General features: G+C 49.2%; 1 protein-coding gene across 1 annotated transcript in view; it reads right to left on the bottom strand.

Annotated features, from left to right (window-relative positions):
* The window catches only part of SCUBE3 (signal peptide, CUB domain and EGF like domain containing 3), a 102,313-nt gene extending 76,547 nt beyond the window's left edge, over window positions 1-25,766 (bottom strand). The window contains exons 1-3 of the mRNA XM_074977308.1: window positions 25,682-25,766; window positions 7,887-8,009; window positions 2,173-2,298 (exon numbers count right to left, since the gene is read on the bottom strand). Coding sequence (XP_074833409.1) covers window positions 2,173-2,298; window positions 7,887-8,009; window positions 25,682-25,766 — 334 coding nt within the window. The remainder of the gene's footprint in view (window positions 1-2,172; window positions 2,299-7,886; window positions 8,010-25,681) is intronic.
* Window positions 25,767-26,481: the final 715 nt, after the last annotated feature.

The raw sequence follows: 26,481 nt of genomic DNA on the forward strand, positions 1-26,481 counted from the left end.
GTAGAAACACATGCTGCCTGGCAACTGTGGGTGCTCGGCTAATCAGCGGGACAACACCTGAATCTCTCCTGGGCAGCCACCCGAGCACTCAGCTTTACAGGGAACACTGCTTGGAATCTTCTGTCCTGGTACCTGTGGCCCGTCCAAGGATTCCAGGCTGGGGCAGAGCTGTTGGGAAGCAGAGATCTTGTCTCCTGGCATGAGGAGATCCACTGACTTCCCAGCACTCCTGGGGTGCTGCTACTGAAAGAGGAGCAGAGTTAAGACTCCACTGCCTCCTATGTGCGAATGCCCAAGCACGGACTCATCTTTAGGTGCTGCTAGTTCTGAGCTTGTAGATACCACTATGGGGATGAGATCTGGAGCTGGCTGTCCTTCTTGTGAGCAATTTCGCCCAATCACATGTTTAAAATATATAACTGGGAGATTACGATCTTCCAGCACGAGGTCCCAGGGCGGTGGTGGTGGGCAGGAGTCCACATATCCCTGATGATATGTCAGTGTTTAAAGAACTCTGAGGATTCCCAGCTGTCGCTGCTGCTCTTGCTGCTACATCCCGACACAAGAGAAACTGGTTTTGGGGTTCTTCTTTTTTCTTTTTTTCTTTAAATCTGTCCCCAAAACAGATTATTGGGTGGGTTTATAACAGTTTGCAGCACGGAGCTACGAACAGGCAGAAGTTCCTTCAGGTGTTCAGCTTCTTCACTTACCGGTCCTGCACACCCCTGGCAATCACTGGGATGGTGGTGTGACTGTAGGAAGGAAACTCCCCTTCTGTCAGCAGAACCAGCTCCGTCTGCAACATCTGCTCCTGCCCTACTGGCAGGGCTTAGCTCCCGCCTGAGCTCCGCCTCCTTGATGGTACATGGTCCATCCTCAATTGGAGGAAACAAATAATCGTGAACGGCTGTTTCTGCATTAATATTGTCGTCTCATATTTCCAGGTTGGGCCACTTTGTGCTAGGTGCCATACGGATGTAAGAGAAAGGTGCAGATCCAGGCACAAAATAGCTGTAGCTGGCTCATCAATAAGACGCATGCAGAAGCTTTGCGCCAGACATCAGCTCTTGCTTCACCCTTCCCCAGCCCGAAGACAAAGCTTGTTTCCCACTAGGGTAAAGGAGACCGGGAAGGGAGGCCCTGTTTAAAAACAGACATCGGACAACAACAAACCCTTCCCAGGATAAATCCTCTGGTGAAGAAACCCAGCAGTGTCTGCCCGACCCTAGAGAAAGGGCGGGGGGGGGGCCCTTTAACTCTGATGGCAGGACTGGCCACTTAGAGCAGCTTGCATTCCTCTCCGGGACACGGCAGCAATAAACACTGCAGTAAAATCTCACAGCTGGAGGGTTTGTGCAATGCCATAGAGCACGTCCAGAGGCACAAGAGGGAATACGGAGCACCCTGCAGCTCCAAGTCACTTCTACCTAGAGCCAGGAGAGGCAGAACACAGAGCGTGCAGGTAGCCCCGTCGCAAAAGGTTGGAGACTGGCCACTGCACTGGAGCCTTCTCAGCCTCAAGAGCCCATTTGCTATGCTCAGGCTTGCTGAACAGCGGGCCTGCTGCTTGGCCCTGTGAGGGGCTGGCCACTCTCTTACTTCACTGACGTCAGTGGAAGCTCAGGAACTCATAGGAAGCGCTCAGCACCTCTCAAGCTCAGAATTAGGAGTCAGGATTAACGCCCCAAAGAGATGAACGGGGGGAGAGGCATCTCTCTTGCCAGCACTTCCAGATTGCCTGCAGAGTCAGGGAAACACCCAGCTATCAGCTACACCGAGGTCAGGTCTTCGCTGCAGCAAGGAGTGCTAGCAACGGCCTCTTCTGCAAGGTAATGCTCAGTAACACAGGCCAGCTTTGGGGGCATTCCACAATGGTTTGAACACAGACGGCGATTTACCAGCCTGCTTCTGCCTTCAAGCCAAAAGAGCTATAGAGACTCTCACTTTTATATCCCCACGCTGCGCGGTCAATGACTCAGACAGCGGCATGCTAGGGGTGCTTGGTCTCACCTCAGTATAGGGGATGGACTGGACAAATCCTCGAGGGCCTTCCCAGCTCTATGATCAACGGGTGCACAGAGCTGCCACGCGAGGGGCAAATTCCCAGGCTTCAGAATCCTGGTGAGCTCCTGGCCCCATCCACCTCGCCCAGAGCAGCTGGCCAATCCTTACCCAGGCAGTTGTGGCCATCGTGTGCCAAGCGGAAGCCGTCATAGCAGGTGCAGCGGTAGTTCCCCGGGATGTTGACACATTCATGGACGCAGCCTGCGTTATCGTCCCGCTCACACTCGTCGACGTCTGCACAGAGGGGAGAGAAGACCAGAGAGCTGTAAGAGACCCGAGTCCCTGCTCCCAGCCCTTCGCTGTACCTCAGGTCAGCTATGTCCCTCCTGGGTGGGAGAGGGCTCACTGAGACTCCCCAACTCATTACACATGTGATGCTCTTGAGCACCACAGTGCCTAAGGCCCAGGGGACATGCACACCTCATATCTCAGCGTGGGTTGGTGCCACCTGCTTGCCCCATCACATCACTCTGGCAACAGTATGGCAGGAAGGATGGGGGTGCCATTTTCTCTGAAACCCCAGGAGCAAAGCACCATCACTCCAAGCCTCTTATCAACCTTGGACAAAATTCAGCAGCCACAGAACTCGAAACAGATCGCGCCTTCAGATGTCAGACACGCTCACAGTCCTCAGAAAGCTCTGGCTGCTGACCATGAGAGCAAGACTCATGCAAAGATGGCGTGACCTCCACCGTGGTCCCAAGAGCAAAATCTGCCCCCATTCAGTCAGGATAGCTGAAGTTGGCACTGGGGGCGTGCGCAGAGGAGCAGACACAGGACACAGACCTTCTGCATGCAGAGCTCTGCTCCTGCACCTCCTTAACAGGACTCACACTGTAGGACAACAGGGCCCATGGGACAGAGGGCAGGATGGTCACTTGAGTGAGCTAGCTCAGGCCAGGTCTACACTAGACCTTAGAGTCGATTGTTGATATGCAATTGTGCAGCTGGAATTGATTCACCTACAATCGATTTACTGGGAAGTCCTCACCGAGGGAGGTCAATGGGAGAGCTTCTCCTGTCAACTGCCCTTATTCCTCATGATATTGAGGAGTACAGGGGTTGACCGTCAACCCCAGATGGTTGAATTTTGCACTTCCCCACTAGGCATGTGAAATCAAACCCCAAAAAATGGATCCTGATCGGGTCAATCTTCTGAGTACTGAAGACATAACCTTAGTAAATAACTGGACACATTTAAAGTAACGCTGTGTGGATAAAACAGCTGGGCTGACTTCTTTGCTCACTTACAGATGTAACTTCCATGGGGGATGCACAGTAAGTAAAACAGCTCCCAATATACCCCCATATAATTAAAAAAACACGGTCATTACTTGGGTCACTGCAATCAGCTTGGATTATTAAATGCAGTTTAATCTTCCACCGCTGCTGCAGTTTTGTGTTTTCTGCGTCTCTCTCGGCTGCGAAACCAAGACCAGCCTGGCTAGCTCTACTTTCTGTTTACAGCTCATTTGTCCACTGTCCTGGTTTGTTCCTCTGTACCAAGGCTGGAACACCACAAGCTGCCAGACTGGATCAGAAACCAGGCCAGCCTCTCACCTGGGCCAGAACCATCACTTCAAAGAAAGTTGCGAGAACCCTCCAGTTCTCATCCTAGCATCTGTTAGAAATCAGTTTAAGCCCGAAGCATGAGACTTAATATCCCTTCCAAATTTTGTCATCATTAATTACAACAGCTCTGAATACACTTGGTATCTGTATATATCTAATCCCTTCCTGGAGCTTGTTAAACTTTTGTTCTTCTTTTGGGGCTGCTGTACATGGGGCAGCAGAAATGCTGGTGTGTGTGTGTTACTTGTGTTTTAAAAAGCTGATTCATTCTGTCTCTCCTTCTGTTGAACTATACCACTCTTCTCTTCCAATTAAGCTGAACAGAAATGCCTTCCTCCTTACAATAAAATCTAGATTTTGGACCTCAGCTGACTGGCTGTCCTCTCTTTAGTCTCTTTGTTTCCACACCAGGCACCATGTCACTGGAAGCTGAGATACTCCAGAAATGGGGGATTTAGGTCACTGGAGCCCCCTTTCTAGCCTGTCTTCTCATTGTTCTGCAGAGCTGGTTCTGGTGCTTACAAGAACGGGTGCTGTGCTTCAGAGGAAAGTGATACAGAAGGCAATACAGTCAGAGAGCAGGAAATCAGCTTTGTACGATGGCTCGCCACTCTGAGTCTACACCCTCTCATTTCCAGCGGTGGACTGTAGTGGGACCAGCAGCAGCTGCTTTGCACCACAAATGCAATTACAACAGCTAAAAGTGAGGCGTGATTTGGTGGGAAGGCTCTTCTTTAAAGGCTGCATGGTTTTGGGCTAAAACACTAGACTCAGACTCCAGAGAGCTAGGTTCAATCCCTGGCTCTGCCACAGACTCCCCCAGTAAGAGCTTGAGAAAGTCGCTTCATCTTTCTGTTCCTCAGGTTGCATCTACACTACGAGATAAAACCAAACTTAAAGGAGTTAGCCTGACACTATAGCGTCACTGTCTTTACTGTAAATGTCATTAGCTCGATTTAGTCTGCCCTAATATCAACAACAAAATGTCGATATTAACAGACAGATATAGCATCAATTTCGAATTTTAAATCTCAAATAAAAGCTAGTGTGGAAGCGCCATGTCCTTAATTCAAATTTATTAGCCTCCGCAAGTTTCCCGTATATATCCCACAAAAACTATGTGCCACACCTGACTCCCAGCTCCCCGGCTACTATCAGGAGCCAGAAAATTGACCAGGGCTGCTGCGCTGTCAGCTTCTCAGGTCTTCCAAGATGCGGGAGCCTGGGAAACTGACAGCGCCGGTGCACCCGGCTCCTGGCACAGAACGCAGGGCTAGGAGAACTGTAGGACGGGTTCCCACAATGCACTGCTGCAACAGCGATGGTTGGTGATTTCAGTGTGGAAGCCACGTGTCGAATGTGTCGGGAGCGTGTGGGAAGTGAGGATCCTAAAAATCGAATTAAAAAACCAGCATTACAAAATCCATTTTAATAAATTTGAATTTATCTTGAAGTGTAGATGTCGCCTCAGCTGTGCAGCTGAAAAAAAATGGGAATAACAATACTTCCATTGTTCTACATTTAGAATGTAAGTTTTTGGGGCAAGGACTGTCTCTTGTGGTGTTTATGTACCGCCCCTAGCACAAGGAAGTCTTAGGAACCCCAGTAATGTTCAGATGTAACACTTTACATGGACTCTTACATGGAGTTTCCTTTGGTTACTGGTCAAGCATCTGCTCTACAGACCCCCTCAGGGGGCTCCAGAACTAAGGCTAGAAATGTGGCTGCAGAAAGTCCCTCAAGCTCTTCACGTTAGCTTTCCATCTGGCATGCCCTAGTGGGGGGCATGGATGTTGGCTGGTGCCAACAACAGAGAGCTGGAACAAGGAGGGAAGGGAAGACACGGAGCTCAGACGTGAATCTCTTCCACGCTGTGATCAGTGTCAGAATCCGGAGGCAAGAATTATTCAGAGCAGAGATTATCCACCTCTCTCTTTATCCCCCCATTCCCCATCCTTGTAGTATCCGAGCAGAATCCTTAGAGGACTTCGTGGAGTGTCTGGCACAAGACGAAGTCATATCTCGATCTCCTGAAATTGTGGAAAATGATTATTAAGGCACCATGTTTCTGAAGCGAGGCACCTCTGATCTTAGACTGTATGCAAATCCCAGTCAGGAGGGTGTAGAGATAATTCCCCGTATTACCGGGAGTGCAGGGGACTGAATTAGATGACCTCTCGTGGCCCCTACCAGTTCCACAATTCTATGAATCTATCAGCTGTGTGTGTCTAGCCCGTTCTTACCCCAGGGCATGAATCTCAGAATCCTAGGGCTGGAAGGGTCCACAAGTCCAGCCCCCTGAAGAAAGCAGGATCAGCCCCAACTAAATCACACCAGCCAGGACTTTGTCAAGCTGAGACTTCAAAACCTCTAGGGATGGAGATTCCACCACCTCTCTAGGTAATGCATTACAGGGCTTCACCATACTCCTGAGGAAATAGTTTTTCCTAATATCCAACCTACACCTCCCACTCTGTAACTTGAGAGCATTGTTCCTTGTTCTGCCATCCTTCACTCCTGAGAACAGCCTCTCTCCATCCTCTTTAGAGCCCCTCTTCAGCCAGTTGAAGGCTGCTACCACATTGCCTCTTCTGCAAACTAAATAAGCCCAGATCTCTGATCCTCTCCTCATAGGTCATGTGCTCCAGCCCCCTAATCATTTTCACTGTCCTCCATAGAACTTGCTCCAAAGCATCCACATATTTTCTATACCGGGGGGCCCAAAACTGGACGCAATACTCCCGATGTGGTCTCACCAGTGCCAAATAGACAGGAATAACAACTTCTCTAGATCTTCTAGAAATGCTTCTCCTAATGGTTTCAAATTGTTCAGAAAGGTGGGACTATTAAAATTCCACACCCACACTTCGATTGCAGCTCTTCATGTCAATGAAGTGATTTTGGAATGGACCTCACACGGACATTACAGAAAAAAGCATGTGGGATTTGAGATGGACCAAGATGAGTGCGACCAAGATGAGCGCCAGACAGGTAGCCCATTTCACTCCTATGTTCTAGTCTTTCCTGTGTTTTCAGGGTCTCATGTGCCACTACAAGGCTGCAGTGTTTGGGTTGCAAAACACACTAAGAAAATGCTTTTTGATTTAAAACAAAATCCAGTGGATCCTCGTGGAATTTAAATGGATACAATTGTAGGAATCTCTCTGTACCTACTGCTATAGGGGTGATGGCTGCCATGGGTTTGTTTTTACAAATTCTGGAGTCAGAGTCAAATTCCACCCTCCAGTTAAAAACAGGACCCAGCCTTCTCCTGGCATAGGTATTATCAGAGCGCAGGCTGCTCTCAGGTTGCTCACCCTGTACTGGCAAAAACAGAAGCTGCGATCTCCCAATGGCACAGCTGGTAGCAAGAGCTGAAGGTGCAGAAGTGAGGACAGGACTGGGTTTGGCTCTGTCTCGTCCAATTCTACAGTAGCACTTCATTGGGCAGGAAGTCCAGCTTCTCATGCTGGCCATAGCAGTCAAGGTTACTGGAGTATAAACAGAGCCACCTTGGATTCACTGTGGTTACTATACAGTGGGAGCCATGCCACTGAGGGTATAAAGGATGTGGATGTGCTGGAGCAGGTTCAGCGGAGGGCAACAAAAATGATTAAGGAGCTGCAGCACATGACCGACGAGGAGAGGCTGAGGGATTTGGGCTTGTTTAGTTTGCAGAAGAGAAGAGTGAGGGGTGGTTTAATAGCAGCCTTCAACTTCCTGAATGAGACCTCTAACGAGGATGGAGAGAAACTCTTCTCAGTGGTGACGGACGGCAGAACAAGGAGCAATGGTCTAAAGTTACAGAATGAGAGGAGTAGGTTGGATATTAGGAAAAACTACTTCCCTAGGAGGGTGGTGAAGCACTGGAATGTGTTGCCTAGAGAGGTGGTGGAATCTCCATCCCTAGAGGTTTTTAAGTCCCGGCTTGACAAAGTCCTGGCTGGGATGACTTAGTTGGGGTTGGTCCTGCTTTAGGCAGGGGGCTGGACTAGATGATCTCCTAAGGTCCCTTCCAGCCCTAGGATTCTATCAGGGGCCATGGATGCACCAAACTCTGAATTTGGGCAGGGAAGGCACACAACTGACAGCAGGGGTAGCAGAAAGCGCTCTGGCTTTCGGAAGCCTACAGACCAACCAGCACAGCACTCACACGACTCTTTCAATTGCTAATTCTTGAAGAACACGCTCAAAGCCTGGCTTGGCTTTTTGCCTAGCTGAGCTGCACTGGACCGACCTGTGCTCCCTACCTTTGCAATGCTTCCCATCCCCAGAGTAGCCGGACTTGCAGATGCACTTGTAGGATTTGGGGGTGTTCTGGCAAAGGGCGTCGATGTGGCAGTTGTCCGTCCCCTCTACGCACTCGTCAATATCTGTGGGAGAAAGGAGAGAGAAAGCGACAGGATTCAGCACTGCCTTCAGATGCGCAAAAAGGACCCTGCCTTGCCACACCACACCCGCTGCTGCTCTGCGGGCGAGAGACTGAAATGCTCAGTGCAGACATGGATCAGATGCTGCATGGGCAGCAGCAAGAAGCAAGGCAGTCCATGCCAATCAGTAGGCCTCGGAGGGAACCCCACTTGGGGCGAGTGGCCAGTCTCCAGTCCTCTGCTGAGTCTGCCTACGACTGGCCGGAGGCAGCTGGTGCACACATCAGGGCAAAGACTCCTGGTGACTTGACTGGGAGCTGGATCAGGACCAGGACAAACAAGTTCAACCACAAGCTGTCAGATGCGGGGCAGGAATCCCCACACAATGAGTGTGCTGCCCCACAGCCAGTCAGGTCCTTCACACAGCCTGAGAGCACCAAACCCCAGAAACTAATCTCTCTCAGCCTCCAGAAGCAAGTTCTCAGCCCTGCCTGTGTAGGCCCCAAACAGGCCACCAATGGGGTTTATCCTCACAACAGCACCACCGCCCCCAACACACACACACAATGTGGAGCTCCCAGGCAGCAGGGCCATGCTCCCCTTTGCAAAGATGAGGCACAGAGTGACTTGCTGACTGGCTGGAGATTGGACTCTGCAAGAGACACAAACCGAATCTGGGTCTCCTGCATCCCAGCTTGTGACTGAACCACTCGCCCACCCTCCTGGTCTATAGCCTGGGGATGGAGAGCTGAGGGGCCAGCATGACAAATTCTCCTTCTTTTTCTTGCTACCTCCTTTGCCCACCAACCTCATCTCCATTCCCAGCTCTGCCCTTTACCTCCCTCTCTTTCCATCTGTCTGTGTCACACCACCCTCCACTCCCTGCCTCGCCTGCTTCTCTCACTGTCTAAGGTGCCCCCCAGCTCTGCTGCAATCCAGTAGCTTGACTGGTTATGTCAGGGGATAAGCACCAGGCAGGAGAAGGGAGAAAGGCCAGCTTTCCATGCAGCTGGCTCTGAGAGGATGCAGCCTGCTGACTGCAGAGATTTAAGGTGGCAGGAGGCAGGGTTACTGGTGGTCTTAATGGCAGTGCCCCTTTATAAACAGACAGCCCCTGACTACAGTTTACGAGGAACAGGATATTTACCTGGTTCCTTGCTGGCTTCTCAATGTGAGCACTAAGAGTACATCTACACTGCGATTAAACAACCGCAGCTGGCCCGTGTCAGCGGACTCGGGCTGTAAAACTGCAGTGTAGATGTTCAGGCTGAGGCTGGGGCAGAGGCTCCCGACCCAGCAAGGTGGGAGGGTGTTTTATGGCAATGCAGACATAAGTGGATGAACTTCCAGCACCAGACTGTGACTGACAGGTACGGGCCCCAACCCCAATGCTGCAAGCAGGCCAAGGCGCTACTGCAGGGTCTTATTCTACTTTGGCTTCTTCCCCTGAGTGGCTTCCATCCCCTGTTGTCACAAGAGCAGAAGGCACAGGAGCAATGGTGGTGATCAGAATCACACAGGCTCTTCCAAGCCTTCCGATGACAGTACAGTCCCTAAAAGGGATAAAAGTCAGATGCATCTCTCTCTCTCCGCCAGCAGTTTCGCATGAGCCAGAGAGGGTGGAAAGGTGTGGTTGAAACACAGACACTACAGTGATATGGGGCTGTATAAGACATGGGGTGGGGGGCGATAAATAAAATATGTCTTGGCCAAAACAGGACTGCTTCCTTCAATATACCAACTAGTGCATGGGCTCAGCCTGGGGATCATGACTGTTCAATCCTTGCCAAATGGCTCATCTCAGTGGAAAGAGACTGAAAATCACAGTCTAACTTTGAAAGCCCAGAGCGGCAGAGATGTCACAGTCTTTTCTTGGGAAACTGGGCTGTCAGGAGATCTCAAGGGCTGCCAAGCAGACTCCCAACTGGGGGAAACCAGCATTCGAAGTGCGATCTGTGGGAGTTATCTCACATCCAGCAGGAGAAAAGCCCAGTTACTCTCTCACCATGCCTCTTATTCTCACCCTTTCAGGGAGAGTTACTGGGAGGTTTTCATTTGCAATTTGGGGGCAGGGGGCATGTATCCTGTATAAATATTTACACCAGGCATTCAGATTTCTTATCCTACTTTAATCGTGGCCCAGAGCCACCATCACAACCCCCAGGGCATTAATCATTTATTAGACTCTGACCCAATGCACTGGAGACAACAGACAATTTACTGCAGATCCAACATCCTGTCCGAAGAGGCACCTCCTGACATGGCAGAAAAGAATCGTGCAATGGTTCGTTTTCTCCATTGGGGGACTGGCTGCCTTATTAGACTTGGGGCAGGTCCACGCTGCCACTGAAGTCACGCAGGGTGTGAAAAAGACACGCCCCCGAGTGACGCAAGTTACAGCCATAGAAGTGCTGTCCACGCTGGGCTGTACGGGTGGGAGCTGCTCTCGCCCATAACGATGCTGGAGCAACGACGCTGACGGGAGAATGCTCTGCTGTTGGCATCCAGCGTCATTGCCAGTACACGAGTGCTGTAGCATCGGCTCTGCTTGCGCTGATTAACTTTACCGGGGAGGCCTCTGTTGCAACCCACCCCTGTGATGCAAGCTTGACGCAGCCACACAATGCACGCAGTACGGCCCAGGGAGAAATCTGCCAAAGCTCTTCTGGTTAGTAGTAACCCGTATCAGACTGGCTCTGTTACCTCATCCCTCAGCAACACGGAGACAACTGCATTTTGAGGCCTAGCTCCTCTCAGCCATTTGGCCTCCCGACAGCTTGTCCTGACTAGGAACATGAGAGGGGCTGGCCCCCTTGGTTAAAGCTGTCTCTGGGGTGAGACTTCCCCAGCTGCAGACCTGGCTTTCTGCTCTCTGACCGCTGCCAGGCACACTGCACAGATCTGTTACAATACAGAGACTGTGTGTGATGAAGGCTGTTCAGCTCCCCCAGGGATGCTTTCTGGTTACCTCCCTTCCGTTCTGAAGCTGGGATCAGTGCTCTCCCCACCCCCATCTCCCTGCCTCCTTCCCCTCATGGCCTTTTTGGTCTGGTCTCTGGCAGGCTGCTCATCCCCATCACTTACCCTTCTGGGAAAGGGAGGCCCCCCCGCACCCCCCGAGTCCAAACTTACCACCCTCCTGGGATTCCCACCTGCCTACTCCTATGTAACAATAGCAGTCACCACTAACGTACAAACAACAGGTGAAGACGAACATCCTTTCATGGAGCCAAGGGCAATGCAGTAACTTAGACCTAGTGACTCCACTGCAGGGAGCCCTTAGGGCTCAGGGATGTTAGGGACACCTCTACACTTCCGGTCAAGGTCAATCTTCTGGAGTTCGATTTTGTGCATCTGGTAGAGATGATTGAAATTGATCTGTCTGGGGTTGGCACTCAACCCCTGTACTTTTTGCTGTCGTGAAGAGTAAGGGAGGTTGATGGGAGAAATGCTCCTCTGGACCTCCCTCAGCGAAGACAGTCATGTAAGTCAATTTCAGATACTTCAATTCTAGCTACACAACTGCCGTAGCTAGAACTGCGTATCTGAAATCGACTGTACTGCCAAGTGCAAACCTGGCCTTAGGGGCAGATGGAAGGAAGGAAGAAGCAGGGACAGATTCTCTTTCACTCTTAGCGGTGTCACTCCAGACTAATTCCACTCACTAAAATATAGCTTCTCCTCATTTACACAAATGTAGCTGAGTTCGGGATCCAGCCCAAAGTTCCTGATGGGCCTATGGGAGAAAGGTGGAAAGGTCCCTTCCTCCCAGGCAGATCCTTGCGTTTTATTGTGGAATACAGCGCCCTCCTCGCCTCACCTGCCTCTATGCGCGCACACACCCAACCCAGGGGTGCAGCATTTTAAAATTAAAAATGTGTGCAAATAAAGAGAGGATGGAAAAACTGGCAGAGTCCACAGAAGTGTGAAGTTTCTCCCTCCCTGAGTTGTACTTCCCAGCTCTCGGGAACAGAGCCGAGACTTCCACACAAGATCATACAGAGAACACCACAACCATATTTCCTAAAGGAGACTAGGGGCTCAGAGAGCTCGCCACTGAATGGGCGCCGCTCCAGCCCCTCAGGGATGCAGAGCCAGGAACTCGCGGCTAGGGCTGCGGCGAAGGGATCCCAAGTTAAAGGCTAATGGGTGCCGGGGGACACGCAGAGTCCCCCTAACCTTTTCCTTCCGCTGCAACGCTCTTGCTGCTTCCCACACCGAGCCGCAGACCTGACAGGCTGCCTCGGGGGAGACATGGGACGCCGGAGTCTTATGCAAAGGCAAGAGATGCCCCTTAGGACAGACAAGGGTGTCTTGTGCCCGAGCAAACCACCACTGGCATGAGCTGCAAACACTCTCTCAGTCGGTACCACAGGGCTGGGGACCTGCGTGGTGCCTGCTACAAGGGAGAAGGAGAGGATTCACAAGGCTGCAGCTGAAACGCTTTTCACTCAAAGAGCCATTCAGTGCAGGAGGAAGCATTGGAATTACCATAACTCACCATCTGGCCTCGCCTCCAACTGCAATTAGACTTTCAAAGGAATATTCAACTCTATGTAACCTTTTTCAGTGCATTGAAAGGGAGGCTAAGAATAGCTGGGCTCAGCCCTTAGGCATGGCTGCCATCTTTGCAGCTCTCTACAGACACTACCTGATTGTGCCTGGCAAAGGGAGGGAAGTGTTCGCTTACTGAGAGGGAAACTGAGGCACAGAGGCAAAAGTCTATTTTTTCAAAAGTGCTGTGCCTTGGGGATCTCACTTAACTTCAGCGAGCGCTACGGGTGCCTGAAAGTGCTGGAAATGACTAGCCCAAAAGGTGTACAGGGAGTTCATCTCGCAAGCATGCAGATCTCTCTACTCGGCGCATAAGGTCACCTTTGTCTCCTCCTCCTCAGTCATAGACCAGGAGCTCAATGTGCTAGGTGCACAATGAAAACAACAAAAAAAAAAGTTGGCTAAAATTTACAAGCCCAGGAGGCTGAACTGAGGCTCCTTGATCCCTATATAAGCACCTAAGTAAAAGCAGCCTGATCGTCAGAGGCAGAAAACGAATCCAGTTTCAACTGACTTCAGTGAGATTCTGTGGATGCTCAGCCCTTCAGGAGCCTAACTTTAGGCACTATGGCTCCAAAGTTTTAGCATACGCAACTTGTGGACAGTCACTGCGGGAATCAGAGTCAGAACCAGAATTAGAACACAGGCAGGCGTTCCGGAGCAATCCTCAGAGAGGTTCTCTACTCAATCTCTTGAAGTGAGATGGTTCCTTACGAGGATGGTGAAAAACTCCCTTTTGCTTTGAAATATTTAAACGTTTAATTTACTCTTCTGATATTTATTCTGATTTATTTTCACTCAGGTGGGGCAATAAGATCTTCTAAACCCTTTGGCTTTCATGTTCGGATTTCTGGTCACAGGCTCGTTTCAGAAAGTGCCACAACAACACAGGCCTAACTTTTATGCCTAGACCTGACCTCATTTCAATTGCAAGAAAAACATGGGCACCACCTATCCAGGTGCTGGGCACAGAGGTGAAAAAATACAGTGCGGAAATCACCCCAGCACATTCTCCTTCCACCCACTGTCATGGCAACATCTCAGAGCCCAGATCAAAGCCCTCACCCACCTCGCAAATTCCTGAGAGACAGACCCTAGCCCCCAGAGGCAACCAGTGCAAGGTCTGCAGGGGTGGGGACCACTGGCCATGTGCAACCACCCTACCCCTGCTCCTCCAATGGCCTCCCCATTCCCAGCCCATGCCCCTCCCCACCCACCTCTGCTCTGCCCCCACCTGCTGCTTCCATCAATGGCTAATAGCCAGGACGGTGTCCCTGGCCTCTGTTTGTCAGAAGCTGGGAATGGCCAACAGGGAAGGGATCACATGGTGATTGCCTGCTCTGTTCTTTCCCTCTGGGGCACCTGGCATTGGCCACTGTTGGAAGTCAGGACAGTGGGCTAGATGGGCCTTTGGTCTGACCAGTCTGGTGTTACGTTCTTCCCTGTCTCTCTCTTCTTATTAAGGTAGCCAGGTACCAGCGGACACCCAGCAGCAAAGGGTTCTGGGAAGTGGCAACCACAGGACACGCTGAGGGCACAGTCTGCCTCAAATGGAACTTTCTGAGTCGTTAAGGAGGAGGATGGGATAGGGGCAAAAGCAGATAATAAGATCAAGGGAAGGTATTTGGATTGCGTCCTAGCCTTGACGACAGCCCCTTCTTTGGAGCGCCCACAGGACCTCAAAGGAGCACAGGCTTGGCCTTGTGGGTAGGGCCATAGCCCGACACAAAAAATCTCCAAGGTCGTGGGTGTCAGGAGTGCACAGCCTCCAAGCCCCAAGGCACACGCAAGAATATACACAATGAGAAGCTGGACGGGAGGGGAAGCCCCCTGTGAACAGCCACATGCACCTCCTTCACCACAGTCCAGTTCTTCTACCCAGTTCCGCCTCACACTGAAATTCGGCCTTGGTCAGCCAGAGCAAAGAGCTAGCCCAGGGCGTCTCCCTTGTGCCACAGCGCAGCTGCCACCCTCTCTTATTTCCCCTGACCATTCCTGTTTGCCCCCACCATGTGTGCTCGCTGGCTGTTCTCACCTACCCCACCTTGTTTTTTTACCCTTTGTGAATTCCCCTCTCCGCTGTGGTCCCACCGACTCCCCAGAGGGAGACATGCTGTTCGGAGAGCAGATAGGGAAGTCCATTGAGGGAGGTGCGCACAGCTAAGGAGCTGCTTTCAGGACCCCTCGTCCTCTGCGCTGCTGAACAAGAAATGATTTTTTGCTAATGTGGGATTTGGGAGATGTAGGTTCAATTCCCTGCTCTGTTACGCACCTTGGACACGTTGCTTTCAGCCATATTTCTAGAGATCTTTAGGCAACTGAAAATACAGACGGATCGGTGCAGAGTGGGATTTTCAAAGAGAAGTAAGAACAACAAGAAGTCCTGCAGTACCTTATAGACTAAAAGATATTTTGGAACATAAGCTTTGGTGGGCAAGGACCCACTTCATCAGATGCAATAATTAGGCCAGATGCAAGAGAATTAGCAGCTAGGCACTAGTCTAGGCATGTAAATACCTTTCGATACCTAGCCTTACATCTTCGAGCCTCATTTCCTCATCTGCGCAATCACTTCTAGGCCTGATGGAAGAAAAAACACGTCAGAAATTGCAAGGCGCTCAGGTACTGAATTAATGGGACCCTTGTAAATGCCTAAGTGGCTCCTCATATAGGAGAAAGAAGGTGGGACAGGAGGCTGTGCCATGGGGTAATGCTGGCAGGTCCAAGGATGTGGCATTCCTAAGAGACAGGAATGCAAAGATCAGTCAGCAAAGGCAAGGCAGAGGCAAAATCCCAACTAGCGTTGTCCTCTCTTATGACTGCAAGGATGTGAAAGGTGTCAATACCAAGGACAGAGTTTTCAGAAGGGCTTAGCGTCCCCACTTAGCGCTGGATTTTCAAGAGAGCTCAGCTTCCATCCGGGCACTTGAACCAGAGATGGGGGAAGGTCCCTGAGCTGACCTGGGCCTACCATGGGTCTTTTTATCAGCGTGTAGGTGTACCCTAAGTGACTCATCCAAAGGGATGAAGAAAGTCTGTGGCAGAGCAAGGACTGCATCCAGAGCTCCAGCATCCCAGGTACCCTACACAATGGTCCCTCACTTCCACCTGATTCGCATCACAATGCTATTCGTGGCCCCAGGGTTCCACTGCACTTGGTAGTGTCCATTCACATCATACATGGCTCTGATGTGGCTCTTCACAATCAGTTCTCAAAGTGCTGTACCAATGAGTTCACTCTCATTATACCCATTGTACATACGGCGAAAGAGAGGCGTACAGAGATGTTACTTGCCCAGGGTCAGGTCACCCAACAGACCAGTAGCTGAGTCAGGAACAAAACACAAGCCTGCTGAACCCCCATCCATCGCTCTACCCACTAGGCCCCAGTACCTTTGTTATCCGCTTTATTTATTTATTTTAAAGTGTGGCTATGGGTCCTTTCTCCCTCTTCTTTTGTGTATTAAGACAAAGACCAAAAAAAACCCCACCCATATCCATACATTTTAATCTCCAGGCCAAAAGTCCAAATCCATTTGTAAATGCAGGATCATGGCAAAAACAATGCCAATACTAACAAAAATCCTGCCATTTTCATTTCTAAGAGCTTCTGATTTTCTTCTAAATTATATATCTATATAGTGAATAAAAATAAAGTTTATAGCCTTTTTGTGTGCATGCGTGTGCACGCACACTTGTGTGTGTACTTGTTGGCAGCCTTGTTAAGTTTCCACTCAGCCTTAATGCCAAATTAAAGTTTTATAACTTCAGGAGACCTTTTCACCAGGGTATTAAGAACCACCTCAGACGCTGCGGTCCAGTTGATTAATCATTTGTTTGGCTCACAGCACAGCCAGGGAGCAGAGGAGCTCAGAAGGGCAATTTGTATTGCACTTAAAAGGTCTGGTCGCAGGACAACGCAATGCTTCATCTGGAAGACGATGAAACGACCTGAACACATGGCCTCTTCCTCCAGAGCCAGGCCTCATGAGCTCGGAACATACTCTGGAGGTATCTCCAAAGCAGCTGCCTGGCTGAGTCTCTCTGTAGTCCAACAGACAGTTTATCAGGAGGCCTCAGAGCTTCCTCCAGACAACTCTCTACAGAGTCTTTTTTTTTTTTTTTTTTTAGCGGGAGAGGAAAGGAGTTGCCAGCCCTCCAGGATTACCCTGGAATGAAAGATTATGCCACACAACGAAACCTCCAGGAATACGTCCAGCCAAAACCAGCAGCCCTTGAAGCTGGAGGTAAAACGGGTTTACAGAGTTAAGAGATAGGGGAAGATAAACCCACAGGAACTGGACGTGTGGCCTTAAATATTCAGAATTTGAATTATGTCTTCACTACCCAGAAGACTGGAAGTTTCTCCCATCGACCCCCCGCAGTGAGGGCACCCAGGTAAGTCGATGGTCATACAATTGCCACAGCTGGAAATACGTGTCTACAATCGACTTTAAGGTCTAATGTATATCACCCCCATTCCAGGGCTTTCTGACTTTAGCCAGACCCCGCACAGGGTGACTCAGGGGGAAGAGTGGGCCTGGACTGTCAGGTGACCAGCATCTGACATTGTGAACGCTTCTGAAAATTTGATGGAGGGATCAGGCATTGATGTGTTCTTCCAAGAGGCAGCCAAAAACCAGTGGCCTTCTTCACTCAAAGCACTACTCAGACTTTCATGCTTCCTTTCTACCCTCCAGGATGTGGGTATTATCCCAACATCACAGATGGAGGGAACTCAAAGCATGGAGAGGCAGAGTTGCTTTACCAACATAGCAAGTCAGTGCAGAGCCAAGAGGAGAATCCAGGAGTCCTGACTCTTGGTCCTGTGCTCTAGTCATAAATGGTCCAGCCACACAATCAGAAGGGGCCACAACACTTTGAAAGCATCCCTGTTGCTGGGCTGAGGTTCCCCAAAGCCATCCAGTTTGGACACCCAGTTCCCATTAAAAACAGAGGGTGGTGAAAACCTCAGACCAAATCTCTAAGGTTGTGCTTTTGGGGAAAGGAACGAGAGCACAGAGATGCTCTGGGCCCCTATGCCATTTCCCTTGCTCTGGCATAAATCAGGAGTCACTTTGCAGGGGGTGTCTACACTGCTGCTGACAGAGGGCCTCCTCGTGTGGGCAGACAGAGACTCATTCGCGCTACTCGAGCGAGTGCACTACAAATGGCAGCGTGACCGCGGCAGCAGGGGCTAGCCATTCGGGAACGGACCAAGGAGGTTGGGTGGGCTTTTCCAGCCATGCCGCTGCAACCACATTGCTTGTCTTTCTACCCACACTGGCCAAGCGGCCATGCAGACATACCCACCGGAGAGGCCAGGAGTAAAAGGCTTGCTGTGAGCACTGTCTTGACAATGCAACGGGAGGACAGAATTCCTTGCAACAGCACTAGGAATGGGAGACCAGACCTTTTGCTAGCTAGCAGGAATGCTGCCGCAGGCGCCTCTCTGACCACCTTCCATCACCACATGGCTGCTGCCATGGAAGGAAGGGTGAATTTGCCATGGTCAACCAACCTCAGGGCAACAGCAGCTTTCTCATCACAGTGAGGGCACTGAAGGAGCCATCCATCAGCGTGGGACCTTCATGCCCACAGCACCTCACATTCAATCAGGCATGGTCTTTTCACTGGGCCCTCGAGGGGTGTTACCACCATTCTACAGTCAGCCAAAAGAGATGAAGAGACTAGTTCAAGGGTGCATCTGAAGGCTTGGGCTGGATTTGAGTCCAGGTCTCCCACAGCTTATTCCAGGGGTCCTGTTCACAAGCCAATTTCCTCTTTTGATTCCCCCACCCCTCACTACTATGTAAAGAAGAGAGACTATTCAACGACAGCCTTGGGGCAGCAAAGCACCTGGAGGCCAGGTTTATGGTATGACACCACTTCTTCGGCGCACACATTCCCATGACAGGAACTGTGACCATGCTGGGGCAAGTCGGCTCTCAGAAGCTGCGTCTACACGTGCACGCTACTTCGAAGTAGCGGCAGTAACTTCGAAATAGCGCCCGTCACGTCTACACGTGTTGGGCGCTATTTCGAAGTTGAAATCGACGTTAGGCGGCGAGACGTCGAAGTCGCTAACCCCATGAGGGGATGGGAATAGCGCCCTACTTCGACGTTCAACATCGAAGTAGGGACGTGTAGACGATCCGCGTCCCGCAACATCGAAATAGCGGGGTCCTCCATGGCGGCCATCAGCTGGGGGGTTGAGAGATACTCTCTCTCCAGCCCTTGCGGGGCTCTGTGGTCACCGTGGGCAGCAGCCCTTAGCCCAGGGCTTCTGGCTGCTGCTGCTGCAGCTGGGGGTCCGTGCTGCATATACAGGGTCTGCAACTAGTTGTTGGCTCTGTGTATCTTGCACTGTTTAATGAAAGTGTGTCTGGGAGGGGCCCTTTAAGGGAGCGACTTGCTGTTGAGTCCGCCCCGTGACCCTGTCTGCAGCTGTGCCTGGCTCCCTTATTTCGATGTGTGCTACTTTGGCGTGTAGACGTTCCCTCGCTGTGCCTATTTCGATGTTGGGCTGAGCAACGTCGAAGTTGAACATCGACGTTGCCAGCCCTGGAGGACGTGTAGACGTTATTCATCGAAATAGCCTATTTCGATGTCGCAACATCGAAATAAGCTATTTCGAAGTTGGGTGCACGTGTAGACGTAGCCAGACACAGCATGGCTTTGACAGCATTACGCCAGCTAACTCCATGTAACAGATTAATTTGGCAACGAGGAAATGATTTTACAGTCTGATCTTAAGTGGGCTGTCAGGTGTACCCTCTAATAACCCATGCGAGGGCCAGTCTTGAAAGGAACTGAGCTCCATTACTCAAGGACTGGAGAAGGAAGCAGAGTTGACTCTTTCATGTGGTTTTGCCAGCATTATGCCTTGCTGACTCTTCCGCATTGTTGCTGAGGAGCTCTCCTGGCTTTTTATAATCAGCCTATAGTTCCACATGCCATGTGATCCCACATTTATTTCTGTCTTTTGTAGATTTTGCTGTTGTTTCCAAGCTTTGCTCCCCACTAAGGTTCATTTCTTCAACGCAATGCCCTCGGGACCTGACTGGTGCTGAATGAGAGAATTTGCTGGGCTATCTTAGGTCAATATTGTCTACAAGCATTACCAATACTTCCACTGCTTACTGGGCTCTTAGAAGACATTTAGGAGTAAATTACAGCTAAATAACAGCACAGAGAGCCAAGACTCGTGGCTGGAAACAAACTTTATGGGTCCACTGGAAACTTGGCTGACTAAAACCATGCCAAATTACGGACGTTGTTGGATCAGAGTGTTCTGGATTAGAGAGGTTCAACCTGTATGGTACACATACATACCCCAAGCTATTTTTCATATACTTTGCTCTACTGTGGGGTCCTCTCCTTTACACTAAAATTTCACACCAGCAGGCAGGAGATCAGACTCAGTCCCTATGAGCTGACCAACATTGGAAAAGCTGTGCCAATGTAAACGCGCATCTACTTCCAATTCATGCTGTCTCCAGACAATTTTGCACCGTTCTCACAGATTGATTTTAAATCTAACTATTCTAAAGTGCATCATCCTGTAATTTTTTAAGACAGTGGTGGGGAACCTCTGGCCCGTGATCTGGATCTGGCGCCCCCGGACACTTTGATCTGGCCTGCGGAGGGACCCAGGGGAAGTCACCAACCCCACCTCACCTCCACCCCTCCTTACTTGCAGCTTCCTTGTCCTGCACATAGGCAGATGAGGAGTCCGCAGGTAGGTGAGGTGGTCAGAGGGAGTGGGCGGCAGCACCACACGCCCTAGAGCCGCTTTTGCACTCCCCACGGGGCAGCCAGGAGGCAGCAGAGAAAGGCAGGAGACTCAGAGTCACCGCAGATAGCGGGCAGTGGGGGAAGGCAGGAGCCCTTTTCCACCTGGGGCAGCTGCAGTAGCGACCCTGGCAGCTGCTTGCTGCATTCCCCTCCTGCCCATATCACCTACCCCCAAGCCCATTCCTGCACCCTCCCTTACACCCACACCCCAGCCTGCTCCTGCACCCCACACCTGGCACCCCATGCCTGGACACCCTAACCCTCAGCCCACTTCCCAGCAGCCCCCTCCCACACACAGAACCCCTTATTTTTCACCTAGCCCCACAGCCCAGGGGAGCACATAACACCCACTAACCCAGGTTCCCCTCAGGCTGTGGGGCTGTATCTGAGGGGGGAAAAGGGGAGTCTTTTTTCCCCCCTGCTTCTCAGTTGGGTTTGTTTGATGTTTTTTGCCTCTCACTTTTGTGTGACCCCCAACTGATTTTCCCATGGGTCAGTGATTCCCACCCCAAAAAAGTCTCCCCACCCCTACTATAAAAAATTAGCATGGTGTTTATTTCTGTGGGCACTTGTTTTGGTTGTTATCTCCCCCACCACCCTCCTGTGCATCGCTGATTTTTTTAACTAACCCATCTTTCCTTTTAAAAAAATATCACGAACATACCCGTGTTCCCGTGAATCTTTTCCACCCACCTGTAGGTTTTTTTTTTCTACCTGTGTGTGGAATAGTATTTTTCTGTGCACTGAGTCATGTGCAGATATGCACCCCTCAACAGAAACCAAACCTACTTGTGGCAGCTCCGTTGATCAGCTGGGTGGCATTTGATTCTCTGATATGTATCTGGATGTTTTTTCTTGTTTAGAAACTTACAGTCACGTGATCTCCAGAAGGGAAAGGGCCTTAGCTAAATGTAATCTGTACAGCACACAGGGGCTAGTTTAACAATGTAAGACAGAGCCAACCTTCTTTACCATCACAAGCTTTTCGCAAACACCTCTCCTGAGACTTATAACTTCGCAAGTGAAAGGTGAAGTTATTCGTGCATATTTTTTTCCCTCCATAGATTACTCCAGTGTGACTTTCGGCTAACAAAAATAAATAAATAAAAGCCCGCTACAGTTCGGAGACAGCCCCACCTCAGCATGGGAAGATTTAAGGAGTCTGGGTATTTATACTTCAGTTTGCAGTTATAAAACAGTTCTTCCCATCCCCCATCCACTTTTTTTTTTTTTAAACTAAGTACAGGCATGTTAGGCGCCCTCAATCAAAGATCTCCTTTGAACTGTGGCATGCTGAAATGTTTACAGTTTTACTTTTCATATTTTGGCACAGTGGCAGGGCATGTGTGATACTATCCTCCGACTTTTCCAGTGCATAAGCAGGGGGCGGGGGGGGGGGGGAAGAGAGGAAAGAGGAGGAGTGGGGTAAAAGGTTACATTGAGATGGGAGGGGAGCTCTTCTCTGCAATCATAAATTATATTATTAAAAATTCCCCATGCTGTGGGCCCTGCAGGTGCACTGCCATTGAAGAACCCAACCCATTACACCAGAAACTCATCTGCAATCAGCATCTTTGTAATAATACTAGAGCTTGATGCCTCTGGGTAGACAGCGAAGATTTTTGACAGGAGGCGGAGAGATCTTTTCATTCTAGTGTGACTGGAGCCAGAAAAGTATTATGTCTTTATAGATACTTAAGAAAGGAGGCTAATTAATGCTCTTACTTGTAGATCAACAATCATTTAGGCTATGTATTTGGTCTCTATTTAGCATACATGTGCATGCATGCAGGCAGGCACGGGTGGGAACACACATGCAGACTTTAAACCTCATTTTGCCTTACTCGGCAGAGGGTCTTATATTCGCCAGAGGGTCTTATATTGGACTTCGCATTAACTAGTGTCTTCAACCCTGGTATTAAGAACTAAGTAGCAGAACACTTTGATAGATGCTCTCTTCCTCTCTTTCCCCCCACTTATTTTCTTTCTGAACTCTGAGCTGCAAAGGGCAAATACAGCTTTACTCTCTCTCATCGGGCACCCTGGGGACCTGACCGGTGCCGGACGAGAGAGACTGCCAGACGATGGGAGGTCAATGTTATCCAGCAGCATTACCAACACTTACACTGCTTCTGGGCTTTTACAAGACATTTAGGGACCAATTGCAGCTAATTAACAGCACAACACCGAGAGCCAGGACTGGTAGCTGAAGACAAACTTTACAGGACCACAGCAAACTTGGTCACACCCATGATAAGCGGTCGTGCGGCTAACTAAAATCACGCCGGATTATGCAGTTTGCCTGACGAGAAAGTTCCGGATTAGAAAGGTTCAACCCAGACGATTTTGAACTGCTTCTGAAAACACAGAGGCTGAAGCTCAGTGACTTAAGGGAAGATCTAATGGGATCATACAACTTCCAGACTGGATCAGGTAAGGGGTCCACATCTGTTTTAGAATTGTGTCTCACAGAGGCTGGCACCATATGCTTCAGAGAAAAGTCCAGGATGCCACAGGAATCACTTACGGGATGGCCTGCTCTCCTTACCTTCAAGCGTTAGAGGCCAGCTTGCACTTGTGGCTTATTTACAAGCTTGAAGCCCAGTGGTACAGCAGGTGGCTTCTGTGACATTCTCTTATACCTGAACAGACTGTCAAAGGGTTTAACAGACAGACAAAAGAATAAACAGGAACGGGGAGAATTTATCAGCTCTTTAGTACAAGAGGAGACTTGATAAATGGCTCTGACTTCCAAAGCATCCCAAAATATACATTTTCACCATCCTATCCGTGGGTTTATGGGAAGGATGGAGGCCTTACTAGCAATGTAGTACATACGATTCTTGGCTTGCTCACATCTTCCTTTGTCCATCTGTTAATTAAACCCAGATTATTTGGTTTTATATTAATTCCCCTTCAAAAAATGTCCTGACAAGTTCACCACAGGTCCAAAGCTCTTCCAGACCTGGCTCCACTTAAGGGAGGTCTGGAGACTAATTGTATTAAATCTGTTCCTTTCTTTCAGACTAAACTTCCCAGGGATCATTCAAAGTTATGAATCAGTCAGCAAGCCCTACAGATGTGGAGACTGTTTATTAATACGTAGGCAAACTCATAATACGGAGATGAACTGCCTCCAGCTTTTCAGACAGTTGTGCCTGGGTACAGCTTTAGATGAATAAAAACTTCAGTTAGTAGATTTTTTAAGTAGCCTTTTTCAAGAAGGGAAATATTTTATACAAGGCCAGGGCCTCAGTGGATGTAAATCAGTGTAGCTTCATAGATTTACACGAGTCATGGCCCTGACCCCCTCTACTTAAACTCTCTCCATAAAACATGCTTCATCTACTTTGATTTTTACATGTCAATTTCGCAGATTCCTTCAGGGACCTGTTTATTCTGAAAACTAGTGGATACTGGATTCCCGCAGAGGATGTATTTTTCTCTGCAATATGCAATTTATATACCATACTATCCAAGCTCAACTTTTTTCCCATCTGTGTCCCTCTCTCCCTCGCTCCATATCATCTAGTTCATGACCTTGGGTCTTCCTGGCAATATAGAAGGATTTAAACCTCAAGTTCAAACTTTTTCACAGCTACTCTTCCTTCACAATCCACTGGAAACTTCCTCATGGAGAACAGCTACTATTGTATGTTACAGGATTAATTAATTATAAGAGTTGCCTGCTCCTCCACAGTTGCAAGAATAGTTACACTTATCAGCAAACATGATCAGAAAGGTTCTTTTAATTAAAGGGGAAGGGGGAGGAATTAAAATCATTAATGGGTGTAAATCTTTGGATTTACCACAGCTGAGAATCTAGTCCGATATTTTGTCTCTCCCCACTTCTCTTTTTTCCCCCGAAGGGATCTGTCAAGTCTCTGCAGGATGGAATTTTACTTTGCTATTTTAATGCAGTTCTGGGCCAGGCTTAAATGGAACTGGAAACCAAAAGGCCTTAATAAATAAATATTATGATAAGAAATGAAAGCAATGTATACACCAAAGATAATTTGAGGCAGAATAAAAACCTAAACACTCCTTTCTGAGCCTAAACCAAAAAGCATTGCATTAAGCTGGACTTTCTCTTTCCAAATCCTTCGCCCTGGAAAATATCCGCTCGCATTTGTCCAGACAGTCCTCCCATAAAGTTGTCTATTGTTTTAAAAACACTTTTAAAAGAGATAAGATGATAGCCTTGAAATTCCTTCCAACTTTGCAGAGGATGGGCATGAGGGGGCAAATACTTATGGCTGAAATATGATTAACACTAATGTTTATGTGGGCTCATTAGAAATGTCCCCTACTGACCCCCGTATTTCTCCCACACACTATTTAATCTCAGCATGTGCCTAGGTGCTTAGATACCAGGATAAAAAAACTCTGACAGATTAACAGATCGTGGAAAGAGAGACCAAAAGAATATGCAAAAAAACAAAAAAACCAAACAAAAAAAGAACCAGAGTTTGATACTTATAGTGGTACTATAGGGAAAAAAAATGAAGATATAGCTAACCAGACCATGCTTGTGTGTGTATGTAAAAATCAAAGATAAATATAGAACTGCTATAAAACCCCCTAAAATACAGACAGGCAATGAATAAGGCTAAATACACATATACATAAAAAAACAAGCTAAATATAGAAGCCGTGATATAGAAAACCTGAAGAAGATAAAGACGGTGTCTGAGTGTAGATAGTCTCATCAATAGACAGCCAAAGTGCTATACGTCATCTACCTTAAATTTGTCCCTAGCATCCATCACCACAGGAGCAGCTCAATGTTTACATGGTTAAGTAAACATAAATATACACAAAAACAAATACTAATATGTGCTTTACACCTTCCGTCATTACCAATATCAACTCTTCGTTTTTTCTCTCTCTCTTAGTATCAACTCTGCCCCTTGTTAACTCTAAAACCATTAGCTAATTAGTGCACCACAGGACTAGGTACTAGTCTCCCCATTTTGCAGATGGACACACTAAAGAACACAGCTACGTTTTGCCTTTTTCGGATTCTGAGGCTAAACACAAAGCCAAGCCACAAAGCAACAACAACAAAAACTTTTCCCACCCAATATTTTTACCCTCTCAATGAGAGTCTCAGCCAATGCCTAAGAAATGAACACACCTTTCATCACAGGGCTAAAAACTAAAAGGGAACAGAGGGATAATTTTGTGACTAGCCTTGCAAACAACTCCGTAATTCCTTGCTAACGCTGCTCAGTTCCCAGCCTGCAGACGGCATTAAAAACCCAAAGAAAAGGTACAGCTGCCTCTAGAACAGTAAACCTCAGAGGAGGGAAGATTCTTCTTACCTTGACTGGCTTTATTTGCCAGCGTGTATCCAGAGTGGAGGAGAAAGAAAAGAATACAAACTCCAGCAAGCTGCAAAGACCCCATGGCAGTCAGTCTGTGTGTGTGTGTGTGTGTGTGTGTGTGTGTGTGCACGCGCGTGTGTGTGCGTGTGCGTGGAGGGTAGGGGATGATGGAAAGGGCGGGTGAGGGGGGGCAGATTTTCTGATGCTTTTCAACAGCGTAAACACGCAAGAAAGGAAAAAAAAAAAAAGGAGGGGGGAGAAGGAGCTTTTTCTTCCAACTGAGAGAGAGACTGGGGGAGGGAAGGGCACCGAAATGATGGAAAAAGCGGCTCTGGGTTCAGCTGGAGGCGCTTGACACTAAAGAGGGCGAGAGAAGGAGACCCAGAGCAGTTGGAAGAAAGTGGACTGGATCGCTCTCCTGGCTGCTGCCTTGGGGTTTCTGTTTTTTTTTTTAAATAATCCCAGCCAATTCCAGTTTTGCACGAGAGCAGGAGCAGCAGCAGCAGCAATGAAAGGGGAAAACAAGGAGCCGTGGTCTGGAACTGAGGACCTGAGAAAGGGGAGTGGAAAGAAGAGATCCATCCAAAGCAACGCCCCTTCTTCCTTTCTTTCTATCTGGCTTTGGCTACTCCTTCTTTGATTCTGCTTCCACCCCGCCCCCGCCCCCCCAAAGCCCGCACACCTCCCCTTTCCCAATCCCCAGGCTCTGCTCTGCCTGCAGGAATTTACAGTCTGCCACTGGGGGAGCAGGGCTAGTAGCCATGGAGACAGCTTCCCTGGGAGCAAGGAGGTCAAGC

This window comes from Carettochelys insculpta, chromosome 26 (assembly GCF_033958435.1).
Source record: "Carettochelys insculpta isolate YL-2023 chromosome 26, ASM3395843v1, whole genome shotgun sequence".
NCBI classification, from domain to species: Eukaryota; Metazoa; Chordata; order Testudines; family Carettochelyidae; genus Carettochelys; species Carettochelys insculpta.